The sequence below is a fragment of the Hakea prostrata genome, chromosome 6 (genome assembly GCF_041222555.1).
Source record: "Hakea prostrata isolate BN-2017 chromosome 6, UWA_Hpros_2, whole genome shotgun sequence".
NCBI classification, from domain to species: domain Eukaryota; kingdom Viridiplantae; phylum Streptophyta; class Magnoliopsida; order Proteales; family Proteaceae; genus Hakea; species Hakea prostrata.
The window spans coordinates 21617387-21637871 of record NC_142605.1 but is presented as its reverse complement, the minus strand read 5'-3'; the positions used below and the strand labels follow the sequence as shown (position 1 = coordinate 21637871).

The 20485-nt window shown below is 36.5% G+C and overlaps 3 protein-coding genes across 3 annotated transcripts; all 3 read right to left on the bottom strand.

Moving 5' to 3' along the window:
* Nucleotides 1-213: 213 nt before the first annotated feature.
* Nucleotides 214-1168, bottom strand: LOC149012584 (putative glutathione S-transferase). Its single transcript, XM_089158579.1, has 2 exons — nucleotides 854-1168; nucleotides 214-750 (listed from the first exon to the last, which is right to left on the bottom strand). The coding sequence occupies exons 1-2, from the start codon at nucleotides 1166-1168 to the stop codon at nucleotides 403-405; spliced, it is 663 nt and encodes a 220-aa protein (XP_089014705.1). The 3' UTR covers nucleotides 214-402.
* A 1212-nt stretch (nucleotides 1169-2380) lies between these two features.
* LOC149012583 (small ribosomal subunit protein eS7-like) lies at nucleotides 2381-5252 on the bottom strand. Its single transcript, XM_089159549.1, has 6 exons — nucleotides 5147-5252; nucleotides 4151-4235; nucleotides 3992-4065; nucleotides 3784-3907; nucleotides 2918-3100; nucleotides 2381-2752 (listed from the first exon to the last, which is right to left on the bottom strand). The coding sequence occupies exons 2-6, from the start codon at nucleotides 4223-4225 to the stop codon at nucleotides 2633-2635; spliced, it is 576 nt and encodes a 191-aa protein (XP_089015675.1). The 5' UTR covers nucleotides 4226-4235; nucleotides 5147-5252; the 3' UTR covers nucleotides 2381-2632.
* Nucleotides 5253-10087: 4835 nt separating this feature from the next.
* Nucleotides 10088-11127, bottom strand: LOC149012582 (putative glutathione S-transferase). The gene is made up of 2 exons (XM_089158451.1): nucleotides 10552-11127; nucleotides 10088-10450 (listed from the first exon to the last, which is right to left on the bottom strand). Exons 1-2 carry the CDS (start codon nucleotides 10864-10866, stop codon nucleotides 10103-10105), a joined length of 663 nt encoding a protein of 220 aa, XP_089014577.1. The 5' UTR covers nucleotides 10867-11127; the 3' UTR covers nucleotides 10088-10102.
* Nucleotides 11128-20485: the final 9358 nt, after the last annotated feature.

The window sequence follows — 20485 nt, the reverse complement described above, 5'->3', positions numbered from 1 at the left end:
AGGTTTAAAACATCAATAATTTTTACATCACTATAAAAATCGTCAAGGTGGATGAAGGATATACTAGTACAACAACTTACACTTTCTTTCTGAAAATACGAGTTCCTTCTCCCCCGACAGCCCTCGTATTGCAACATGTGATGTTTTAGAATTCAACAACTATAATCTTCCATGCCCTTATAATCATAACTGTATATATAACCTAATTGATACTAAAATGAAATATCATTATAAACCATTCAATTATAAAGTACAAGTACAACTATAAAGATCACAACTCTCCTATATTGTAGTAAAACAAAATCAAAGGGAAGCACCCTTCATACATACTTCCTGCTACGAGTGGTGGCAGACTTTATTTATTAGTTTTTATTCTCCCATTCTCTTGTTCTTCCCCCTAATCTATTGATCAATTCCATACATCTTCCTCATCTGCCCAAAGAAGTGGAAGACCTTGTGTTGGATAGCTAGGGAGTTGGCGACACTCTCCTTCTCTTTGCACCTCTCAGCCCATGCAATAAGCTTTGGACACTCAGCTTCCATGCTCAAGTCCCCAAACTTTTCATAAGAGTAAAACCAAGTGTAGAAAGGAATAAGACACAAATTCACAACACCAAACTTGTCTCCTCCGAAATAAGGCTTTTCTCCAAGCTCTCCTTCCAACACTTTCAAAGACTCGATCAGTTCCTTCTTGGCTGCTTCATTGTCTTCTCCTTTTGACATGCATGTCTTCCTTCCAGACTCAAATATCTACAAGACCAATCATCTCAATCAAAAGGATACATGGATGGTATATACTACAAATATGAAGATCTCTTAAATATCAAGTGGTAATCAAAGATATATATCTTACCTTCTTGTCGATGAAATCAGCCCAAAACTTGGCATGAGATCGGAGATAAGGATCAGAGGGCAGCAATGGACATGCTTCCTTCCAAACCTCATCAATATATTGAACAATGACGAGGGATTCACAGATGGGTTTGTCGTTATGAATCAAAACAGGAATCTTCTTGTGAATTGGGTTCATCTTCAGAAGCAGAGGAGACTTGTCTTGCAAGTTCTCTTCCTTGTACTCATACTTGATTCCTTTCTCGGCCAAGGTGATTTTGATCCTCATCCCAAAAGGGCTTAGCCAGAAACTCAGAAGAACAACCTCGTCCGCCATTGGTATGATCTCTGGTACTTAGCTTCTTCTAGCAGATATCAATTCGCTTATGTGATCTGGTCTAATGAGAGATGCAAGTACTTTATAGTATGTTCTTCTGAAGTTTCAAAGAGCTTAGGTACTTGATCTGGTGGATCTTTCTTGGTCCATTGTGGACTGCTACTTTTGAATAGATCAGAAGGAAACTCTGGAGGGATTGGGTCAAGCATGTCCTCAATCATGGTCAAAAAAATGGAAAATGGAATCCTGGATCGTTTCGTGTGAATGTATGAGGATTCTAATCTTTGAAGTCATTTTTTTTCCTGTAATGAAAATATTTAAGGGTAAACTATTGCCCCTTAGCAAGCTAAATTATGATCTTATTCTTTACACTTTTTGAAATTACAGACCCTGTACTTTATCTGTCTTTTTGAAATTACCGACCCTGTACTTTATCTGTTTTTAACATTTGCCCCATTGTCGTTAACAGGTATCCATTAGTTGATGAGGTGGTATTTTTTTCCATTTCAAAAACCACCTTTAGTTTTCTTTTTTTGGTACAAAGGTGCTTTTTAAATATAGGGATAGGGATATTACATATGCTGCCGGTAAGAGTTGAACCCATGACCTTTCCACTGAGAAGCAGGTTCCTAACCATCCTACTACTCCTCCATTGGCCACCTTTACTTTTCTTGGTATATAGTAGGTAAAAAACTTAGCTTTTGCAATTCTCCCCCTGAAGTCGACACCAAAGGTTATAGTTCAACCACGGTTGAGCAATAATGCAAAAGGGTAAAGAGTGTAAAATGGTATCAGTAATTCAACAAAGTATCGGTACAATACATAAATTTGTCACCTAAAATTAAAACCGTACCGTATTGTTTTTAATAGGTACCGATACGAAAAATTGATATGAAAATGGTATCGTACAATTTTGATATATAAAAAATAGTATTTTCAGAGAACCAACTCCATTAATAAATTTTACCCTACTTCTAACTCCCTCAATCTCTTCGAATGTAACTCCCAAACAAGGAAACAGGGGTGTGACAAACAGAATTTGGCTTCTCTCTGATCCTACACTACAAGAACTAAAAGACCATCTAGAAGTGTCATCACACAGCTGTTGCTTAAGATACAGAGACACCCTGGCAGTGTATGGATCAACAAGAAAGGACTATAAAAACTAGTAGGACAGTCTCATAAAAGGAAAAGAAATAAGGCATTTTACCCTCGACAGAAAATCAAAATACCATTCCACCAGAAAAGTTGAGCAATTTGACTTTCGAATCTCCCACAATTGTCTAAAATTTAAGAGGCGTAAGTTCATCCCTCAAAGCTCCCTGAAGAAAAAACATAAATCCAAATGCTTGGGCAAAATTTTAATTCAATACCTAATATCAAAACTGTAATAAACTAGAAAAAGGCAACATAGCAAGCTTTTAATGGTGGTCCATTTATGCTTGACAACACAGTATGGCTCTTTCATGGTGCAGTAACAGGGTATTCGAACACCACATCCTTCCCTGCAAGCTTCCGGTAAACTCCTGCAAATGTCTCAACCTTGTACTCGGTGGCATTCCGCTCCTTTGAGTCCAGGAAGATCTGCCACAATTGAGAGACCAACATGTTAGGATTAAGCCATCTGAAGGCAACTAAAAAATTACCCTACCAAAACAGACAAGACTCAACATAGAACTCAACCCAAAATCACTAACTTGGTTCAGCACTACGTTGTTAAACTTAAATGAACACTTGAACGGCTTGTACCTTAATTATTTTGGACCCATCAACACGATATCTGACTCGCTTCCCAATGATCTCTGATGGGTACACGATGTCCTCTAGTATGGCATCATGCACTGCAGTCAGTGTACGACTGCGAGGTCTCTGAACAGCAGAACCCTTCTTTGGTGGTCTCAGGATCCTTCGGGTGGCAATAACGATCACCTCCTGCCAAATAAATATACAGAGTGAGGAAAATATCAATGGGCTCCAATGAAGAATACTTCAAATACAAGATTATATGATAGATAGTCCAACCAGAGTTGGGGGAAAAAAACCCTAGTCTACATCTCATAGCAACAGAAAATACAAAGACTGCTTGCATTCCCATTATCATCTGATTATGAGCTCAACTCCAAGCAAATAGCATTTATCAGGTATTGAGTGTATACAAGCTGTTGCCTTTCCAAAGCTTTTCTTAATAACCTTGGTTGAAGATTTTGAACTTTAAATTGAGTGATCACTAGAATATCCTTGCATGCATACAAAATTTAACTGATTTCACTTGACAATTATAGCATACAGACAGATCAACGATCTTTAGATACAGGGCTCTTGGCTTTGATGTGATGCCAACATGTTCTAAATTTTGTTATCTATATGAGTAGAACTATTCTTGATGAGCATCTAGTGATACTGAACAAGAGTAATTCCCGTATTTGAACCTCACAATCCATTTTATGGTGTAGGCAGGAACTAATAAGAATGCACAATGGATCATATATGAAAGGTCAGACAGCCTCTCAATCACTGCACAGTTACCTCAGTCCTGCTAGATGGACTCAACTATACACAAAAAAGTCAACACAACTCATTGTTTGGAAATGGAAAAGGAAAAAGTATTCAAGTACCTTTCCACTGAATTTCTTTTCCAATTCTCTTACAAGCTTAGGGTGAATTTTGCGGAAAGCTTTCCTCAGTCTGTAAGGAACATGGACAACGACTGCCTTTCGATTCCCAGCAACGTCCATCTGACTGCAATAATCCGGAGAAAAGAAAATGACTCTACATGGAAGATAAAAACCAAGTATTGCTAAAAAGATAATCTCCGTTTCTTACACAGCTGAGTTAATGTAAAGATCCTTCAAATCACTTTTGAGCTCCTGGTTGGAAGTCTCCAAATCAAAAAGGGCCTGCAGATTCAGTAGAATCAGACTAATGATCATACGTTAATATACAAACAAGTTGCAAGGTAAATATTAGAGTAGTGGAAATAACCTGAGCAACCGACTCCTCAAATTCGGTAGGCTCAGCATCCTTGTCCTTTTGGATTTTCCTCCTAAAAGTGTACATCTTGGCTGATCTGCAATCCAAGAATCAGATGGCTATTTGGCAAGAGTTTAAAACCACACATGGCATGCCTTTGTTCATAAAGGTCTATTTGTAACAATATAATCAACATGCTTGATAAATACACAGACAGATAAAACAGTTTCATGAAAATCCTTCGCTTCGCGTTAAGAAGAGTTTGGTTGTCCTCTGTTATATCTTCACAAAACTAATTGGACAATGTTAAAGATTTCAAAATTGACCATGTCCCTTAAGGTTGAAGAGTAACATAGAGGCATACACACATAATTAAAATCAGCTCGGACAAACAGATGAGTAGAAATAAAGAGAACAATCGATAGACGGGGAATATAAAGCACCACAGAAACCAAAACAATTTGACATTACCAATCTTATTAATCTGAGTATCCAGCGAACTTAAGAATGTTGATGCAAATATGGTGCTAAAAGGAATCGGCGAAGTAATTGGGTTGTGTTTTTCCAGAAACAAAGACCAAAAAAAAAATGAACAGCAGAAACGAATGAAACAACGACTGGAAGATGCATCAAATCGCCAGAAAAAATCAAACAAAACAAATTGGATCGAATGCCACTTCTACCAGAAAAATCAAATGGATCTAATGCCATATACCATCCCACCCAAAAGCTCCAAAATTGCTACTTGGGAACCTTGTCATTTTCTGAAATCGAAACATCAATTCCAGAAGAAAACTACATAAAGCTACTTGGGAACCTTGTCATTTTCTGAAATCGAAACATCAATTCCAGAAGAAAACTACATAAAACACTCACAATTCCTTTCGATAGAACGAAGATCACCCGCGAAAACAGAGAACGAAAATATCAATTACGCACAGGAGTTCAGAGCCCCAGTAGATTCAACCAAGTTTAAACGTAGAGAGCCAATCACAGAGAAAACCTTACCTCTTGCCTGACCGCAGTGGCAGCTAGAGGAGGAAAGCACACTTCTTACTACGCGAGAGCAACCCTAATGTTAGAGCTCGAAGATTTTAAAAGATCGAAGAGAAGATCTGATATCATACCCTAATATCTGGACGGTCCAGATTAAAAGTATGCAATTTCCAGTCTCTATAGAAGAGAAGGGTTTTTGGTCCTTCCCCGTCTGTGAATCTCTTGATGGGTTCTTTTAGACCGTTTCCACACAAAATAAATTAGCATGTTGATTTAAAATTAATGAAAACATGAAAAATTTTTTTTTTGAAAAATAAAAATATTATATAAAATTTAAAAAAAAAATTTAAAGAATGAAAAATATATATTAAAGGTAAAAAAAAAAAAAAAGGTGCTACTGGAGTCCCAATCAGATTCAAATGCTACAATGGTTCCAAAAACTGGTCAAGTTAAGCAAATTCAAGAGTTTCAATAAGCAAAAAATTCCAAGATCTAGACATGATGAGATTTCTAGACAATTATCAATTAACAATATGGGCCCATGTCTAAGAGCAACAAATAGAGTAACTGATGCGTGCAGAAGTTGCACGTTGCTAGTAGAGATCTAAGGAGTACATGCCACGATAGGTAAAGTGAAAGATAATGGAGGAGTTGAATGTAACGGTGTTAATTGCACATCGAAACCGTTTAACTGTACCAAATCGAGCCGTCTAAAACCATATCGTTCAAAATTCAGTACGATTAATATCATATTTTATCAATTGTTTGATTGTAATTTCATTAGGATCTTAATAAACTAATAACAAAACTGGCATAGGTTCGTTCATACCAAAAGTGTACCGCACTAGATATTGTGTTGCCGCACTGGTTTAATACTGAAATCATATCGAACCACTTTTATAATACCAAAACCGTACCATACCATTTAAATTCGGTATAGTACGATTCTAATTTTCGGTATTCAAAGTTGGTACCGTACCGAATTACCGAAACTGTACCGATTGACACCCTTAGTTGAATGCATACATAATTTTATAGGCAGGATGGAGAAAGCACAAATCAAGATCCAAGCCGCATATTGAAAAACATTACTACTGGTAGTTCAGAGAACTAGATGGACGTTGATCAATTGACATTGAGAATAGAGGTGGGTAAACTGGGATTGCAACATGTGATGTTTTAGAATTCAACAACTATAATCTTCCGTGCCCTTATAATCATAATTGGTCTGTAACCCAACTGATATTAAAATGAAATATCATTATAATCCTCATAAGTTGATGTCATGCATATTATTTTAGACGTTTAATTTACTATATTCCGATGTGTTTATAATTGTTTTATATCAATTTACCCTAAGATGATATGAAATGAATATGTTGCCCTGTTCCTTTAATTTCTATAATTTTGATGATTTTATATATTTTCTATCAAATTCTAATTAAGATTTATTACTTTTAATTGTAGGAAATTATCAATCAAATCTGCAAGGGTATTATTGAAAATTTTTGTAAAGAGAGTCCTAATGTTACCAAACTAGATTTTATTCCACTTCAGAAATGAAAGTCTCATTCATCAAGTTATAGTGCACTCTAAAAGCTTCCTCAAGTAAAAAACATGGAGATAATGAGTCCTTGCATGCTTCTATATTTTATTTCCTATTTGAGACTTGATCAAAGAAGGGAAAAGAGAAAAAAGAATTATATTCAAAGAAGAAAGACAGAAAATCCCATTTTTGAATGTCTCTGTCCAGTTTTGATCAAGCCCTTCATCGATCCGGCATCTGATTGAGCCGATTTTTTGAAGACAACTTCTTGGTCTTTAAATCCAATGGTGGAATTGTACATTTGATCTCTCTAAGTTAGTTTGATTTATATGCCAAAACACTCATTGGGTTAAGTTAGATAGGAACTCTGAGTTTGATTCAAACTCTGAGTTTAATCTATAAAAGGAGAGTATAGTCCAACAAGAGAAGAACGCTTTTGGGAGCTTTGGAAGAGCATAGGGAACATTCTTGGAGCTCTGGAGGAGCGTAGAGGACGATTTTGGAGACGTTAGTTGGGCTTTGGAGATCTGAAGCTTTTTCTTTTTTTTTTTGGTAAACAGACTTTTCATTCAACTAACCCGGAGACACCGGAGCTAAAACATCAAAATCCTTCAGCCAGGGAGTGGATAAAGGCCAAATAGTCAATCCGAACAATGACTTGGCCATCCAAGCTAGGTGATTACCCAACTGGTTAATCTGCCTAGGAATATAACACAACTTACATGATTCAAAATAGGAGATCATCTGGTGTATATCAGCAATAATTGGAGCCATATCCCTATTTCTACTCCTCTATGTGTTTGTGAGGACATTGATGATACTTTTGCAATCAGATTCCACGATGATCTTGTCTATGCCTTCACCTAAGGTATGTAACATACCTGATCTGATAGCAAGTGCTTCTCCCATTTCTGCCGATTGAAATCTTGCAGGTTCAGATGTTGTAACGATCACCTCACCATTAGAGTTACGCAGTACAAAGCCCAAACCCATGTTGTCCCATTGTTCAGCAAATGACGCATCACAGTTCAGTTTGTACCACCCAGTTTGAGGATTTAGCCATTGTTGTGCTGCATTGTTGTGGAGCTGGTGTTGCTGTTGTGTTTTTGGCTTTCTTGTGTCCCAGAATTCTTTATGAGCTTGCTCAGCATGTGCTGCCACATCTTCCGGTTTCCAACAGCTTCTCCCAAATATGAAATCATTTCTCGCCAACCATATTTCCCAACAGAAGTGAAAAAAGCGAGACTAGTGAATCTTCTTGTCTATTCTTTCGCTGATTTCATAAGCTCCCATAAACTAGATACCCATTGTCCAAAGTTTAGTTCTTGATCACTGGGAGGGATAAAGCTAACACTACTAGCGAACCACACTGCACGAGCAAAGGAGCAGCCTAACAGAATATGTTCTGTATCCTCCAAATGTTGGCAACTCCTAGTACATGTTGATTCTGTGAAAATATTTCTACGCTGTAAAGCTATTCTAGTTGGCAAACCATCAGCACACGCTCTCCAAACAAAGTGACATATTTTAGGAAGAGTGATGCATTTCCAAATAGCTTTCCAGGTTTTCTTTTCCACCAGCCTCCATTTTGGTATATGAGATGTAGAGCCTTGTTGTTGCTGTTTATTTTCCTCCTTGTTGCAAATGGCATGGTAAGCACTCCTTGGGGATTAGTTTTTCTTCATCTTTTTTCAATGTTCTTGAATTCTTCTGTGATGTTTTTAATTTGGGATAATTACTATTGGCCCCCTATACTTTGATTTTATTACTATTGTATCCCCTGTACTTTTCAAAATTACTAAGCCAACCTTCAACTTTGTCTATAATTATTATTGCCCCCCTACCGTTAAGTTCCGTTAGTTAACTGATGATGTGGCATCTTTATATTTTCTCAAAAACCCCAAAATACCCTTATACTTATCTCTTTACTTATTTACCCTTTTGTCAAGTTATAGTAGTACCCTTAATTAATTGTGGACCAAAAAAAAAACTATAATTCGTTTTATTCTCAAAAAAAAAAAAAAAAAAAAAGAAGAAGAGAATGAAAGAATGAATGATTGAATAAAACTCAAATAGAAACGGAAGAGGAAGGAAAATCGAATTCAACTCAAATTGGAAACTGAATATCACCTAATTTTTTTTCAAAATAAATGAAGTTTAGTGAGGGTGGGAAACCAAATTGGATTTGGATTTTGTTCATTTTTTTAATTCAAAATAAATGAAGTTTAGTGAACGTGGAAAACTAAATTGGATTTGGAATTTGCTCATTTCTTTAATTCAAAATAGATGAAGTTTTGTGAAGGTGGGAAACCAAATCGGATTTGGATTTTGCCCATTTCATTAATTCAAAATAAATGAAGTTTAGGGTAAAATTGACATTTAATCTGGTTTTATAAATGGGGTAGCATCGTCTTTTGATTTCTTAATTTTAATGGAGGGCAAATTAGACATTACATATTCAAACTTAACGGCAACTTAACATTGTTATGAGGAAGGGGGGCAACAGTAATTTTGTAAATAATAGGGTTTTATTAGTAATAAAATCAAACTACAGGGGGCAACAGTAATTATTCCTTTTAATTTTTAATATTAACTAATTTAACTTTTCTAGGGATCAGATATAGCCTATCTTTGAAGTTGAATCCATCAATATAATTCTGAATATTGTTTTCTTTGATTGAGTTTTAACTTCTATTCTTCATGCTTTTGATTAATTGGCCATTAATCAACTGATTTGTTAATCATAATGATCTAAGAGAGGATTTATGTGTTTAGTTCATTGGAATAAAAGCCATGAATTACATGTAGGATAGAAATATACTTACATGGTTTGTGTAGTTGTTACATGGGAATCTATAAAATTTAATGATCTCTTAGTTGTTCTAACCCACATAGACATATAGTGGGTTAGCAATTGAGAGAATTTTTATTAGTACTTGAGAGAGACTAGTAGATAGGGAAGGGAATCTCGACTATCAATCAGAAAAAAATATTTTAGTTTATAAAGATGGATCAAATGGTGGGAATGCTTAGTAATGGTGAAATCTGACCTCTATGTTTTTAATTATTAACATATCTCAATTTAAGTTTCAATTGGCATTATAGTCTAAAATAATTCTCTTTCTTATTATTTATTCGAATAAAATTGGTATAATTAATTTGGTACTTAATCTATAGTCTCCGAGTGAACGATTATTTTATCATTATATTACTTGTTACGACAACGTATATTTGCGTTGTTATTTTTCACAATAAAACCATTCAATTATAAAGTACAAGTACAACCATAAAATCACAACTCTGCTATATTGTAGTAAAACAAAATCAAAGAGAACACCCTTTATACAAACTTTCTGCTCCATGTGGTAGCAAACTTTATTTTTTTATTCTCCCATTCTCCTACTCTCCCCCCCCCCCCCCATCTACTGATCAATTCCATACATCTTCCTCATCTGCCCAAAGAAGTGGAAGACCTTGTGTTGGTCAGCAAGGGAGTTGGATACGCTCTCCTTCTCCAGACACCTCTCAGCCCAAGCGATAAGCTTTGGGCACTCAGCTTCCATGCTCAAGTCCCCAAACTTTTCATAAGCGTAAAACCAAGTGTAGAAAGGAATCAGACTCAAATCCACAAAACCAAACTCGTCTCCTCCAAAATAAGACTTCTCTCCAAGCTCTCCTTCCAACACTTTTAAAGACTCAATCAGTTCCTTCTTTGCAGTTTCATTGTCTTCTCCTTTTGACATGCATGTCTTCCTTCCAGACTCAAATATCTGCAAGACCAATCATCTCAATCAAAAAGATAACATGGGTGGTGTATACAAACATGAAGATCTCTTAAATATCAAGTGGTAATCAGAGATATATATCTTACCTTCTTGTCGATGAAATCAGCCCAAAACTTGGCCTGAGATCGGAGATAAGGATCAGAGGGCAGCAATGGACATGTTTCCTTCCAAACCTCATCAATATATTGAACAATGACCAGGGATTCACAGATGGGCTTGTCGTTATGAATCAAAACAGGAATCTTCTTGTGAATTGGGTTCATCTTCAGAAGTAGAGGAGACTTGTCTTGCAAGTTCTCTTCCTTGTACTCATACTTGATTCCTTTCTCGGCCAAGGCGATTTTGATCCTCATCCCAAAAGGGCTGAGCCAGAAACTCAGGAGAACAACCTCATCCGCCATTGTTATGATCTCTAGTACTTAGCTTCTTCTAGCAGGTATCAATTCAGTGAAAACACTTGATGCTTTAGATAGCTTATGCGATTTGATCTGATGAGAGATTACAAGTATTTATAGGCTAGCTGTTCTTCTGAAGTTTCAATTTCAGACGTGGGTGTGGTGGATCATTCTTGGTCCATTGTGGGCTGCTACCTTTGAATCGATCCGAAGGACACTGGAGGGATTGGGTCAAGCAATTTGTCAATTGCTGTAAAAATTGGAAAATGAAATGTTGGGTCGTTTGGTGTGAATGCATGATGATGATTCTGATTTTCGAATGCATTGAATGTGCATGGGACGGTTTTCTTTATTGGTCAAACGTGACAGTTGAACTGTGTCTGTTTCATTAAAAATTAAATAGTGGGCATATTGTCCCCTTGTTGTTAAGAAGCATTTGTTAATTAATAATGTGGTATTTTTTAAATTTTTTTTTAAATATCCAAAATAATCTTGAATGGCGGTTAGTATTAATTTAGTCTTAATTATTTTTTTTACCCTTGATATACAGTAGGCAAAAAACTTAACACTTGCAATTTCATATGCCTTATGAGTCTTTATCAATATACCAACTTTTCAGTGGCTATTATATAATTTCATTACAATACAAAAAAGAATCAATAATTGTCTCAAATATTTATTTTTTTCCTCCACACACTTTGTTGTGAAAAGATAAAGATAGGAAATAATCTCCATCGACATAAGACCCAGATACCAACAACCAAGACGTCTGATCTGATGCAAATTTGAAAACCTTGCAAATGACCCAATTTAAAAGGCCAAAGCCGGGTTCTGTGTAACCCAATTTTTTCTTTTAGGTAACATAATGAAGCTTGATATTACAAAGATCACAAGATAGAAGAAAACATATAATGAAGCTTGATATTACAAAGATCCACCAACTAATTATAAAGTAGAAAAGATCAGACCATTGCATGAAAATAGATGACCATGGAAAGGAAGTGTTGAAATGTTTAGAGAATCCTGACATATCTCTTGTGTGACATAGCAGGGTTTTATTTATAATAATAGTTATAAATGAGCAAATACAATGTTTCTCCGATGTAGGACTAAAAAACATAAATAATAAAGACTTTCTAATAGATCAAACTCCCAACTGGACTCAAACTTCTAACTGAACTCAACTTATGACCTACAATACTCTCCCCCAAGTTGGTGCATAGAAATCTGTCATGCTCAATTTGCTAACAATACTACTAAATAACTTGAAACTCAAACTTTTTGTCAATATATCAACACGTTGGTTGTTAGAGGAAGCAAAAGAAATATGAACTAGACCAGCCTCAACATTTTCTTTAATAAAATGTCTATCAATTTCCATATGTTTGGTCCTATCATACTGAACTGGATTATGGACGATGTTGATGGCTGATTTGCTGTCAGAATATAGCCTTATAAGTCCTTCTAGATCTGCTCCAAGTTCTTGAAGAAGACCCTTCAACCATAACATTTCACAAATACCTTGAGCTAAGGCTCTAAACTCTACTTTAGCACTTGACTAAGCCACTACAACCTGTTTTTTACTCTTCTAGGATACCAAGTCACCTCCCACATAAGTACAATCGCCAAAGGTAGACCTCTTGTCATTTGGACATCTAACCCAATCTGCATTTGTGATGTATGCTTCAACTGTAAGATATTCTTGAGAAGAGATTAAAATACCTTTCCCTAAAGACACCTTCAAATACCTAAAGATGCGATATACTGCATTAAGATGTGAAGAATAAGGATCATGCATGTACTGACTTACAAGGCAAACTGCAAAAGTGATATTTAACCTAGTATGTGGTAAATAAATCAACTTCCCAACTAATTTTTGGGTGCTAGTTTTGTCAACTAGTTCTCTTTCCTTAGCTTTCAAGTGCCGATTAGGCTCCACTGGGGTCTCTGCAGGTCTACACCTTAGCATTCTAGTCTCTTCTAATAGGTTGAAGGTGTACTTTCTCTGAGAGAGTGAGACACCATTAGCAGAGTAGTCCAACTCTAACTCAAGAAAGTACTTGAGTCTGCCCATATCTTTTATCGCAAACTTTGTCCCCAAGAATGTCTTCAAAGCTGTAATTTCTTTTTCATTGTTTCTTGTGATAACAATATCATCCACATATACAAGGAGTATTGTAGTATGACATTTATCTTGCTTGATAAATAGGGTATGGTCTGCATTACTTTTCCTGTAGCCATAGGAGATCATTGCCTTGTGAAATCTTCCAAAACATGCCCTAGGAGACTGCTTTAGACCGTATAGAGCTCTCTTTAAGCTGCACGCCTTCCCATGTGTCTCTGAACTAGAATAACTAGGGGGCACATCCATATATACTTGTTCCTTCAGCTCTCCATGTAGGAAAACATTCTTTACATCTAATTGTTGAAGATTCCACCCTTAGTTTACAGCCCATGAGAGAACAATCCAAACAATATTCATCTTAGCAACATGAGCATATGTCTCTTGGTAGTCAATGCCATAGGTTTGAGTAACATCCTTGGCTACTAGTCTTGCTTTATCTCTCAATTGTCCCATTTGCTTTGTGTTTTATTACAAACACCCATTTGCACCCAACAGTCTTATTACCTGTAGGCAAGGATACTAGATCCTATGTCTTATTTTTTCTAAAGGTTTGCATTTCCTCATCCATAGCTTTCTTCTAGTTTGAGTGAGACATTGTGTCCTACAATGAATTAGAGATAAAGGTGTAAAACAAAAAGGAAATAAAGCATTGAAATTCTAGGGATAGGGAATGATGTGATACATGGTTAGAAATAGGGTGTTTGGTGCAAGTTCATGGCTATTTTCTTAATGCAATGGGCAAATCAAGATCGGAGATAGACTCACCGGAGGAATGGTTGCTTCAGGACTAGGATCTGGTGCTTCCAATTCTCGTGGCTTAGAGGAGGGCTTCGACTTCCTTTGGTTGGTCTTTAGAGGAGGTCTAGGCTCCCTCTACACATCATCCACCAGCTGTTCTTGCCTAGTCACTCCATCTTCCAATTGGAAATATCCCAAAAGAGACTCAACAATAGGAACTTTAGGAGGAATCTCAAGGAACACCGAAGCTTCTTCACAAAGATTCTCTCCCCTCAAGAAGAGGAGAAAAAAGGGAACCTGGTTCTGAAAAATAACATCCATAGACACAAAAAATCAATGAAATTCAGGATGATAATATTTATAACCCTTTTTGTGTAGGGAATAACCGAAGAATGTACACCGTAACCCTCTAGGATCAAACTTACCATGACTATGATGGTTGTGAACAAATACAACACATCCAAAGACCTTAGGGAGTACAATCTAATTAGTTGTACCTAGGAGAACTTCAAGAGGACAATGCTGATCTAAGACACGTGAAGGCATCCTTAATGAGATAAGCGACAGTTTGAACCGCATTGCCCTAGAATTGAGGTACGTGGTACATGCATAGTAAACATAAGGGACCGTGCCACTTCCAAGAGATGCCTATTTTTGCATTTTGCAACCCCATTTTGAGGATATGTATCAACACAACTGATTTGATGGATAATCCCATGATCATAATAGTAAGAGGGAATGCTATAACCCGAATATTCAATCCCATTATATATCCTCAGGAGTTTTATTACAACCCCAAATTGGGTCTTAAACACATTGTGAAAATTTTGAAACAAGAGAACATATCACTTTTTTTATGCAAGAGATAAACCTAAGTAGTGTGGGTGCAACAATCAATGAATGTAACAACCAATGATGGCCAAATATAGACACAGTCCAAGAAGGACCCATACATCATAGTGAATAATAGAAAAAAAGAGTATTACTTCTATTATCTGAAATGAGATAAATATGTCTTGTCCGCTTGACCAAAATACAAGTATCACAACAAAATCATTCAAATGACACTTTTTAATCAAATTAGGAAAGAATCTAGATAAAACTGGTAAATGAATGTGGCCAAGATGATTATGCCAATGTAACAAAGAAACTAATGCATGTGAAGATGATGTAGAAACTATAGAAAGCACTGATGGAGAATTAGAACCATCCAATAGGTAAAACCCCTCCTTCTATTTACCACTACCAATTGTGTGTGTCATCTCCATGTCCTGAAAAACACAGTGAGATGGAAATAATGTTATTTTATATATTATGTCACGGGTTAGGCTACTAATGGATAATAAATTAGCTAAAAATTTAGTAACATGCAAAATAGAGGAAATGGTGAGGTTAGGTGGATAGATGATGGAACCCTTTCTAGAAATAGGGGACAGAGATCCATTAGTTGTTCAAATGTTTTGAATAGTTGGAATAGAAGAATACGTGTGGAATAAAGAAGATAAGCTTATCATGTGGTCAATTGCTCAAGAGTCAATTATCCAGGAGGAAACAATATAATTGACACGGTGACAATTGAAAATATTTGTAGGAGGTTGGGAACCAGAGGTAGAGGCAATGGAAGATGCAACACTCTCACTGGGAGTCAAACTGAAAGAGGATCCGGCAAGTCTAGTCGTCAGCTGAAGAAAAAGATTATGGATCTCGTCTAGGAAAGTAGGTTCTGGAGTACTATGTATGTCTGGAATAATCTGATTTGCAGATACTTGATGGCTGCCCCCATTGCCACTCTTTTCTGTTCAACAAGAACTAGTTGGATGTCCATATAGTTTCCAACATTTATCCTTTGTATGGTGTTCTTTCCCACAATACTCACACTTCACATGAGGTCGAAAGTTACCAAAACTAGGCTTAGGATTACCATAACCATTAGCTAACACAGACCTATCAGAAGTTTGGGTATGCACCATAGCTATCCGTCGACTGTCGTCTGTATCTACCATTACATTGGCTTGAGCTTGAGAAGGGAAAGACTCTCCAGAAAGGATTTGTGTGTGACTGGGATCAAATTCTATATTTAGTCCTGCAAAAAAAATCATAAACTCTCTGTTTGTCTTCCCACTATTGATAGGCAATATCATTTTCAGCATTTTTTGGTGTAAACTTTCAATAGAAATCTAAAGTCTGGTAATATTCTCGAAGAATGTTATAGTACTGAGAAAGAATAAGGTCCTTCTACTTCAATTGATTGATTTTTCCTCTAATTTCAAAGCACCATGCATCATTGCCTACTCTGGAGTATGTATCCTAAGCAACTTTCAAAATAGTTGATGCATCAGGGAGGAGGAGATAACCGTCTACTATGCTTGATTCAATGGAGTTGATGAGGAAATCCAGAACCAAACATTCATTTGTGTACCACTTGGAAAGTTGCTGACCTTGGCCAAAAAGACCATGAGCTCCAACAGCAAGGGAAACTGAATGAGACCATCTAAGATAATTTGTCCCATTGAGTTTCACAGTGGTCATTTGTAGTGGAGAAAACTCACGATCCTTATGAATGGAAGACATGGGAGACTTTTCAAATGTACCAGACAATGGAAATGTGGGGTCGGTTGTTACAGGAAGAAATCACTCAAAAAGTACAAATAGTTCCCTGGAACCATTCTAATTTACAAATAGATCTCAAAAATATTCAAATTTACAAAAGTCCTTGGAAATATTGGAATTTACAAATAGCTCCCTGGAACTATTTGAATTTGCAAAATAGATCCCTAGAACTATTTGAATTTACACAACAAGTCCCTACAATCTCATAAAACATTACTTGAACCTGCGATGTACCCATAACCACTCTTAAGCATTTTTTTAAGGCTCTAGAGACATTTGGAGGCTTGCCAAAAACTGTCGTAGGGTTGAATCTACAAATAAAGGATGCTTTTCTTTTGGAGTTTAGATCATCCTAGGACTGGGATGGTGGCTAGGTTTAGAATGATGGAGGCGGTGGGGATTGGGATGGTGGCTGGGGTTTAGAATAATGGAGGTGATGGGGACTGGGATGGTGGTTGGGGTTTAGAATAATGGAGGCGATGGGGACTTAGAGTTTAACTTAATTCTGATACCATGTTGAATCTTGAGAGAATCTTGATTTATGTCATGTGTGACATAGTAGAGCTTTATTTATAATAATAGTTATGAATGAGCAAGTACAATGTTCTCCATGTGGGACTAAAAAACATAAACAATAAAGATTCTCTAATAGACCAAACTCCCAACTGGACTCAAACTCCTAACTGAACTCAACTTATGACTTACAATAGGAAGAAATAATAATTTTGCATAAAAAATGAAAGAGCTGTTGGTTTTAAGAGGTTGAACAAATTAGGTTTTAACCGGTTCAACTAGTAAATTAAATTTGGAAATTGGTTTAAAGTTTCTAATTCTAATCGGGTTTGGATATTGTTACGTAGTGGTTGAGGTGGATTGGGAGTGGGTGTGCACTTTGTGTAGGGAAATGAGGTTCCAATGAGGGAGTTGTGGTTGGATTATTTAGGGGAGGATCATGGGGTGTGTATAAGGGAAATATGAGCTTGGGTGAAGAAGGGAAACAATCTTCATCAAAGGTTACATGACTAGGAAGATAGCACACAAAACTATGAGCAATTCACATTGATGGATTGCTCCTAAGTTCTCAAACTACTTTGTTAGATGAGTACCTTGTGATTCTGAAACTTTGGTGCAAAATCATGCAAATCAAACAAAATAGAAAGGCAACAAAAGAGATTTGTTGACGGAGTTCAGTCTCAACAAGACATACGTCTCCGTGGCTCAGTTGTGAACCCAAATGTACTATAAAAATCCTTGAATCTTATAAAGAAAGGAAATACAAGTGTGCAAAGAATGATACTCAACATCTAAGCACCCAAAACCACTAACAACTCAAAAACCTCTGAAATTACTTACACAAAGAAGAGAGGAAAAAGACGATGAGAAACCCGCCATCACACGAAAATGAGCCAAAGAGAGTTCTTATACACTGGTTCACACAAGAGTAAAGGCACTGGTTCATAATAGAGCGAAAAGGCATTGTTTCATATTCAGAGCGAACCAAATGATATAAAGGCTTGACCTCTACGGGGTGGGGACATGAGAACATGCATTTTCCCCAAAATTCTTGAACCTTGTATAAGTTGTGCTTCTCTATTTCTGCTCTTCTTCTCGCCTTTCTCTGAATTCTAGCTGTTCTATAGGTCTAGTACTTCATCAAGAATCATAACAGCATTCTTTGTTTACTCTCCCTTTATCAACTGAAGTGATAAAGTTAATATCAATATATGTCACCTTGGAGAGATGGTTTGGTCTTCATACAGTTTCTCTGGTGGCTTATCACAAGAAAGAACAATCAGATCAAATTATAGCATCTTACTATGCTGCAAGTATTACTCTGTGCGACTGTCACATCAGCATCAAACATGTCATTTGCGCTATTTTTAAAATTGACTAAGCAAGAGTCAAGTCAAGAATAGCTTGACCAAATCAAAGCCTGATCAGGAAAAACTTAGTCCCTTGGCCCAAGCCTGCACAAAGCTATCGAGACCAAGTGGTTGGGGGTTTATGTTATGGCCAACCTATATTTGATGGCTCAACCACTGTTGGTTGGATAGTCCGACCTCGATCTATCGAAGACATCTGAGCCAACCATACTTTAAGCTATTCATAAACAAGATAACATATGAAACTTGCACTAAGCATAACCAACCTCCTTAAAGGGGATAAGGATTCCGATCAAGTCGGGTAGTTCAAATTGCTCTTAGAATCCAGATCAGACTCCACAACTACAATCCAAGCAATACTCTCTTGGTAGATAAGATTTCTCTCCCTAGAAAGTTAGCAACAATTATTGTGTTTCATTCAAACTCCATTACTGCACAGTTAAGGTAACCTCTCCTAAGATCAATAAATATCCACACATTCCTCATTAACGGTGCGCGCACTCTTAAGTTACTCTCTCTGGCATTGAGAGTTCTACAAGTTGTTTTCTTCTTCTAAAAGTTGTGCGCTTCTACTAACTTGATCATCAGAGACGTTCCTTGATCAACCCGGTCGAGCACCTTTTCTCCAGGTTGTTAGCTTGCGCTGCCGAATAGGATTTTGTCACAACAGGGCATTAGAAATTTCCATATTCTACAATTCTATATTTCAGATTTGAAGTGCTTCCAAATTGGTGTCATCTTTCATTCCAAAATCATTTTCTTTATTTAGTTATAACTTTTTTCTTGGTTATAATATTTAATTATAACTTGATCGTTCATGAAATACTTGTTCAATCAGTAGATTGGAAGCTTTACCCATCAATGTTTGTAACTAGTTGGATAGCATTACGTGTAGGTTTTGGTTGGGTAATACTAGCTAGTTCCTCCAAGAAAACTTTTCAGCCAAACAAATCCCTTTTATTCAATCCTTTAGGGCCTTTTTGGTTACATGAGGCTGGAGATTTCAAATATGTGGAGATTTCAAATCTATGGAGTTATAATTTATAAAATTAGATGTTTGGTTGTGGAATGAAATCTGTGGATTCATCCTAAAAAACTATTTGATCGACGTGATTTTTGTGAATGTGCAAATGTATAGCTTTTTTAAAATCTCTGGATTTCACCCCTTACCCATAAATCTATAGATTCACGTTTTTAGTGTAAAAATGTGAATCTCTAGATTTCATGAATCTAGAGATTTCTACAACTAAACGGGTATAATTCTCAGATTCATGAATCCAGAGATTTGAAATCTCTGGATTCATGTAACCAAATAGGCCCTTAGAGGAAGGAGGAATGGGAATTTGCTCTTCTAGGATCCATAATCAAGTGCTACTACTCAAAACAATGTTTTTGCTTATTATCGGAGCCGGATCAACATGGGTTCGAGTCATTAAGGGCAAATATTTTTCCCAATCCTCATCCTTCAATCCAACTGTTCCAAAGAAAAAAGGGATCTAAAATTTGAAATAGCTTGGCTTCCAATCTTCCCAAATTAAAATCCTTTGTCCACAAACTGATAGGTAATGGGAGAAATACCTTGTTCTGGTTGGACCCTTGGCTACGATGAAGAAATAAAATTGTCTCCCAGTTACCTCAGGGTAGAAATCAAACTAAATGGGTATCCCAAGCAATCTCAAATGACACTTAGGATACAAATTATTGTTTTTCCTATTCGTTTTATTTCTGAGATTGGGCAAAATAGGATATCTGATGACGATGACATATGGCATTGCTCCCTTATTCGGAATGGTAAGCTGCTCTACGTCGTCCTTTTCCTTATGGTCAATATTTCACTAGAGTTAAGTAGTATCTCAAGTGATGGCATTTCTTCAATAAAACATTTGAATTGCACCCAAGATACAAACTATTTTTATGGAGAAATACTGACAAACAGTTTACCAGTCAACTCAATTGTTGTATAATGCTCATCGGTTTTAACTTTTTGTCGAATTTGTAAACAATATATTGAAAATTGGCATGTCTTTCTTGCTTGTGAATTTTCAAAACACATTCTAGCTGCTGGTGTGTTAGGCATTTGTTCTGAATTTGTAACCGATGCTTCTCTCTATTTGATGTTTGTGTAGCATGGAGTACTGATCGGCAATGGAATATATACTTCAATAATGAACTGGTTCTTCTCTGTACTCGCCATTTCTTTTTACTATATTTGGCAAGCAAGAAATCTGTACTTCCACCATACAAAACCTTAAACCTCCAACACCTGAAG

What these genes read in the sequence shown, in the direction of transcription:
- LOC149012582 (XM_089158451.1), bottom strand. Translation starts at nt 10,866, where the DNA reads ATGGCGGATGAGGTTGTTCTCCTGAGTTTCTGGCTCAGCCCTTTTGGG. An exon ending in CTGATTTCATCGACAAGAAG is followed by an intron (nt 10,451 to 10,551) that starts GTAAGATATATA and finishes TTGGTCTTGCAG; the next exon opens with ATATTTGAGTCTGGAAGGAA.
- LOC149012583 (XM_089159549.1), bottom strand. Translation starts at nt 4,225, where the DNA reads ATGTACACTTTTAGGAGGAAAATCCAAAAGGACAAGGATGCTGAGCCT. An exon ending in TTGAGGAGTCGGTTGCTCAG is followed by an intron (nt 4,066 to 4,150) that starts GTTATTTCCACT and finishes CTGAATCTGCAG; the next exon opens with GCCCTTTTTGATTTGGAGAC. An exon ending in CTTTACATTAACTCAGCTGT is followed by an intron (nt 3,908 to 3,991) that starts GTAAGAAACGGA and finishes GGATTATTGCAG; the next exon opens with TCAGATGGACGTTGCTGGGA.
- LOC149012584 (XM_089158579.1), bottom strand. Translation starts at nt 1,168, where the DNA reads ATGGCGGACGAGGTTGTTCTTCTGAGTTTCTGGCTAAGCCCTTTTGGG. An exon ending in CTGATTTCATCGACAAGAAG is followed by an intron (nt 751 to 853) that starts GTAAGATATATA and finishes TTGGTCTTGTAG; the next exon opens with ATATTTGAGTCTGGAAGGAA.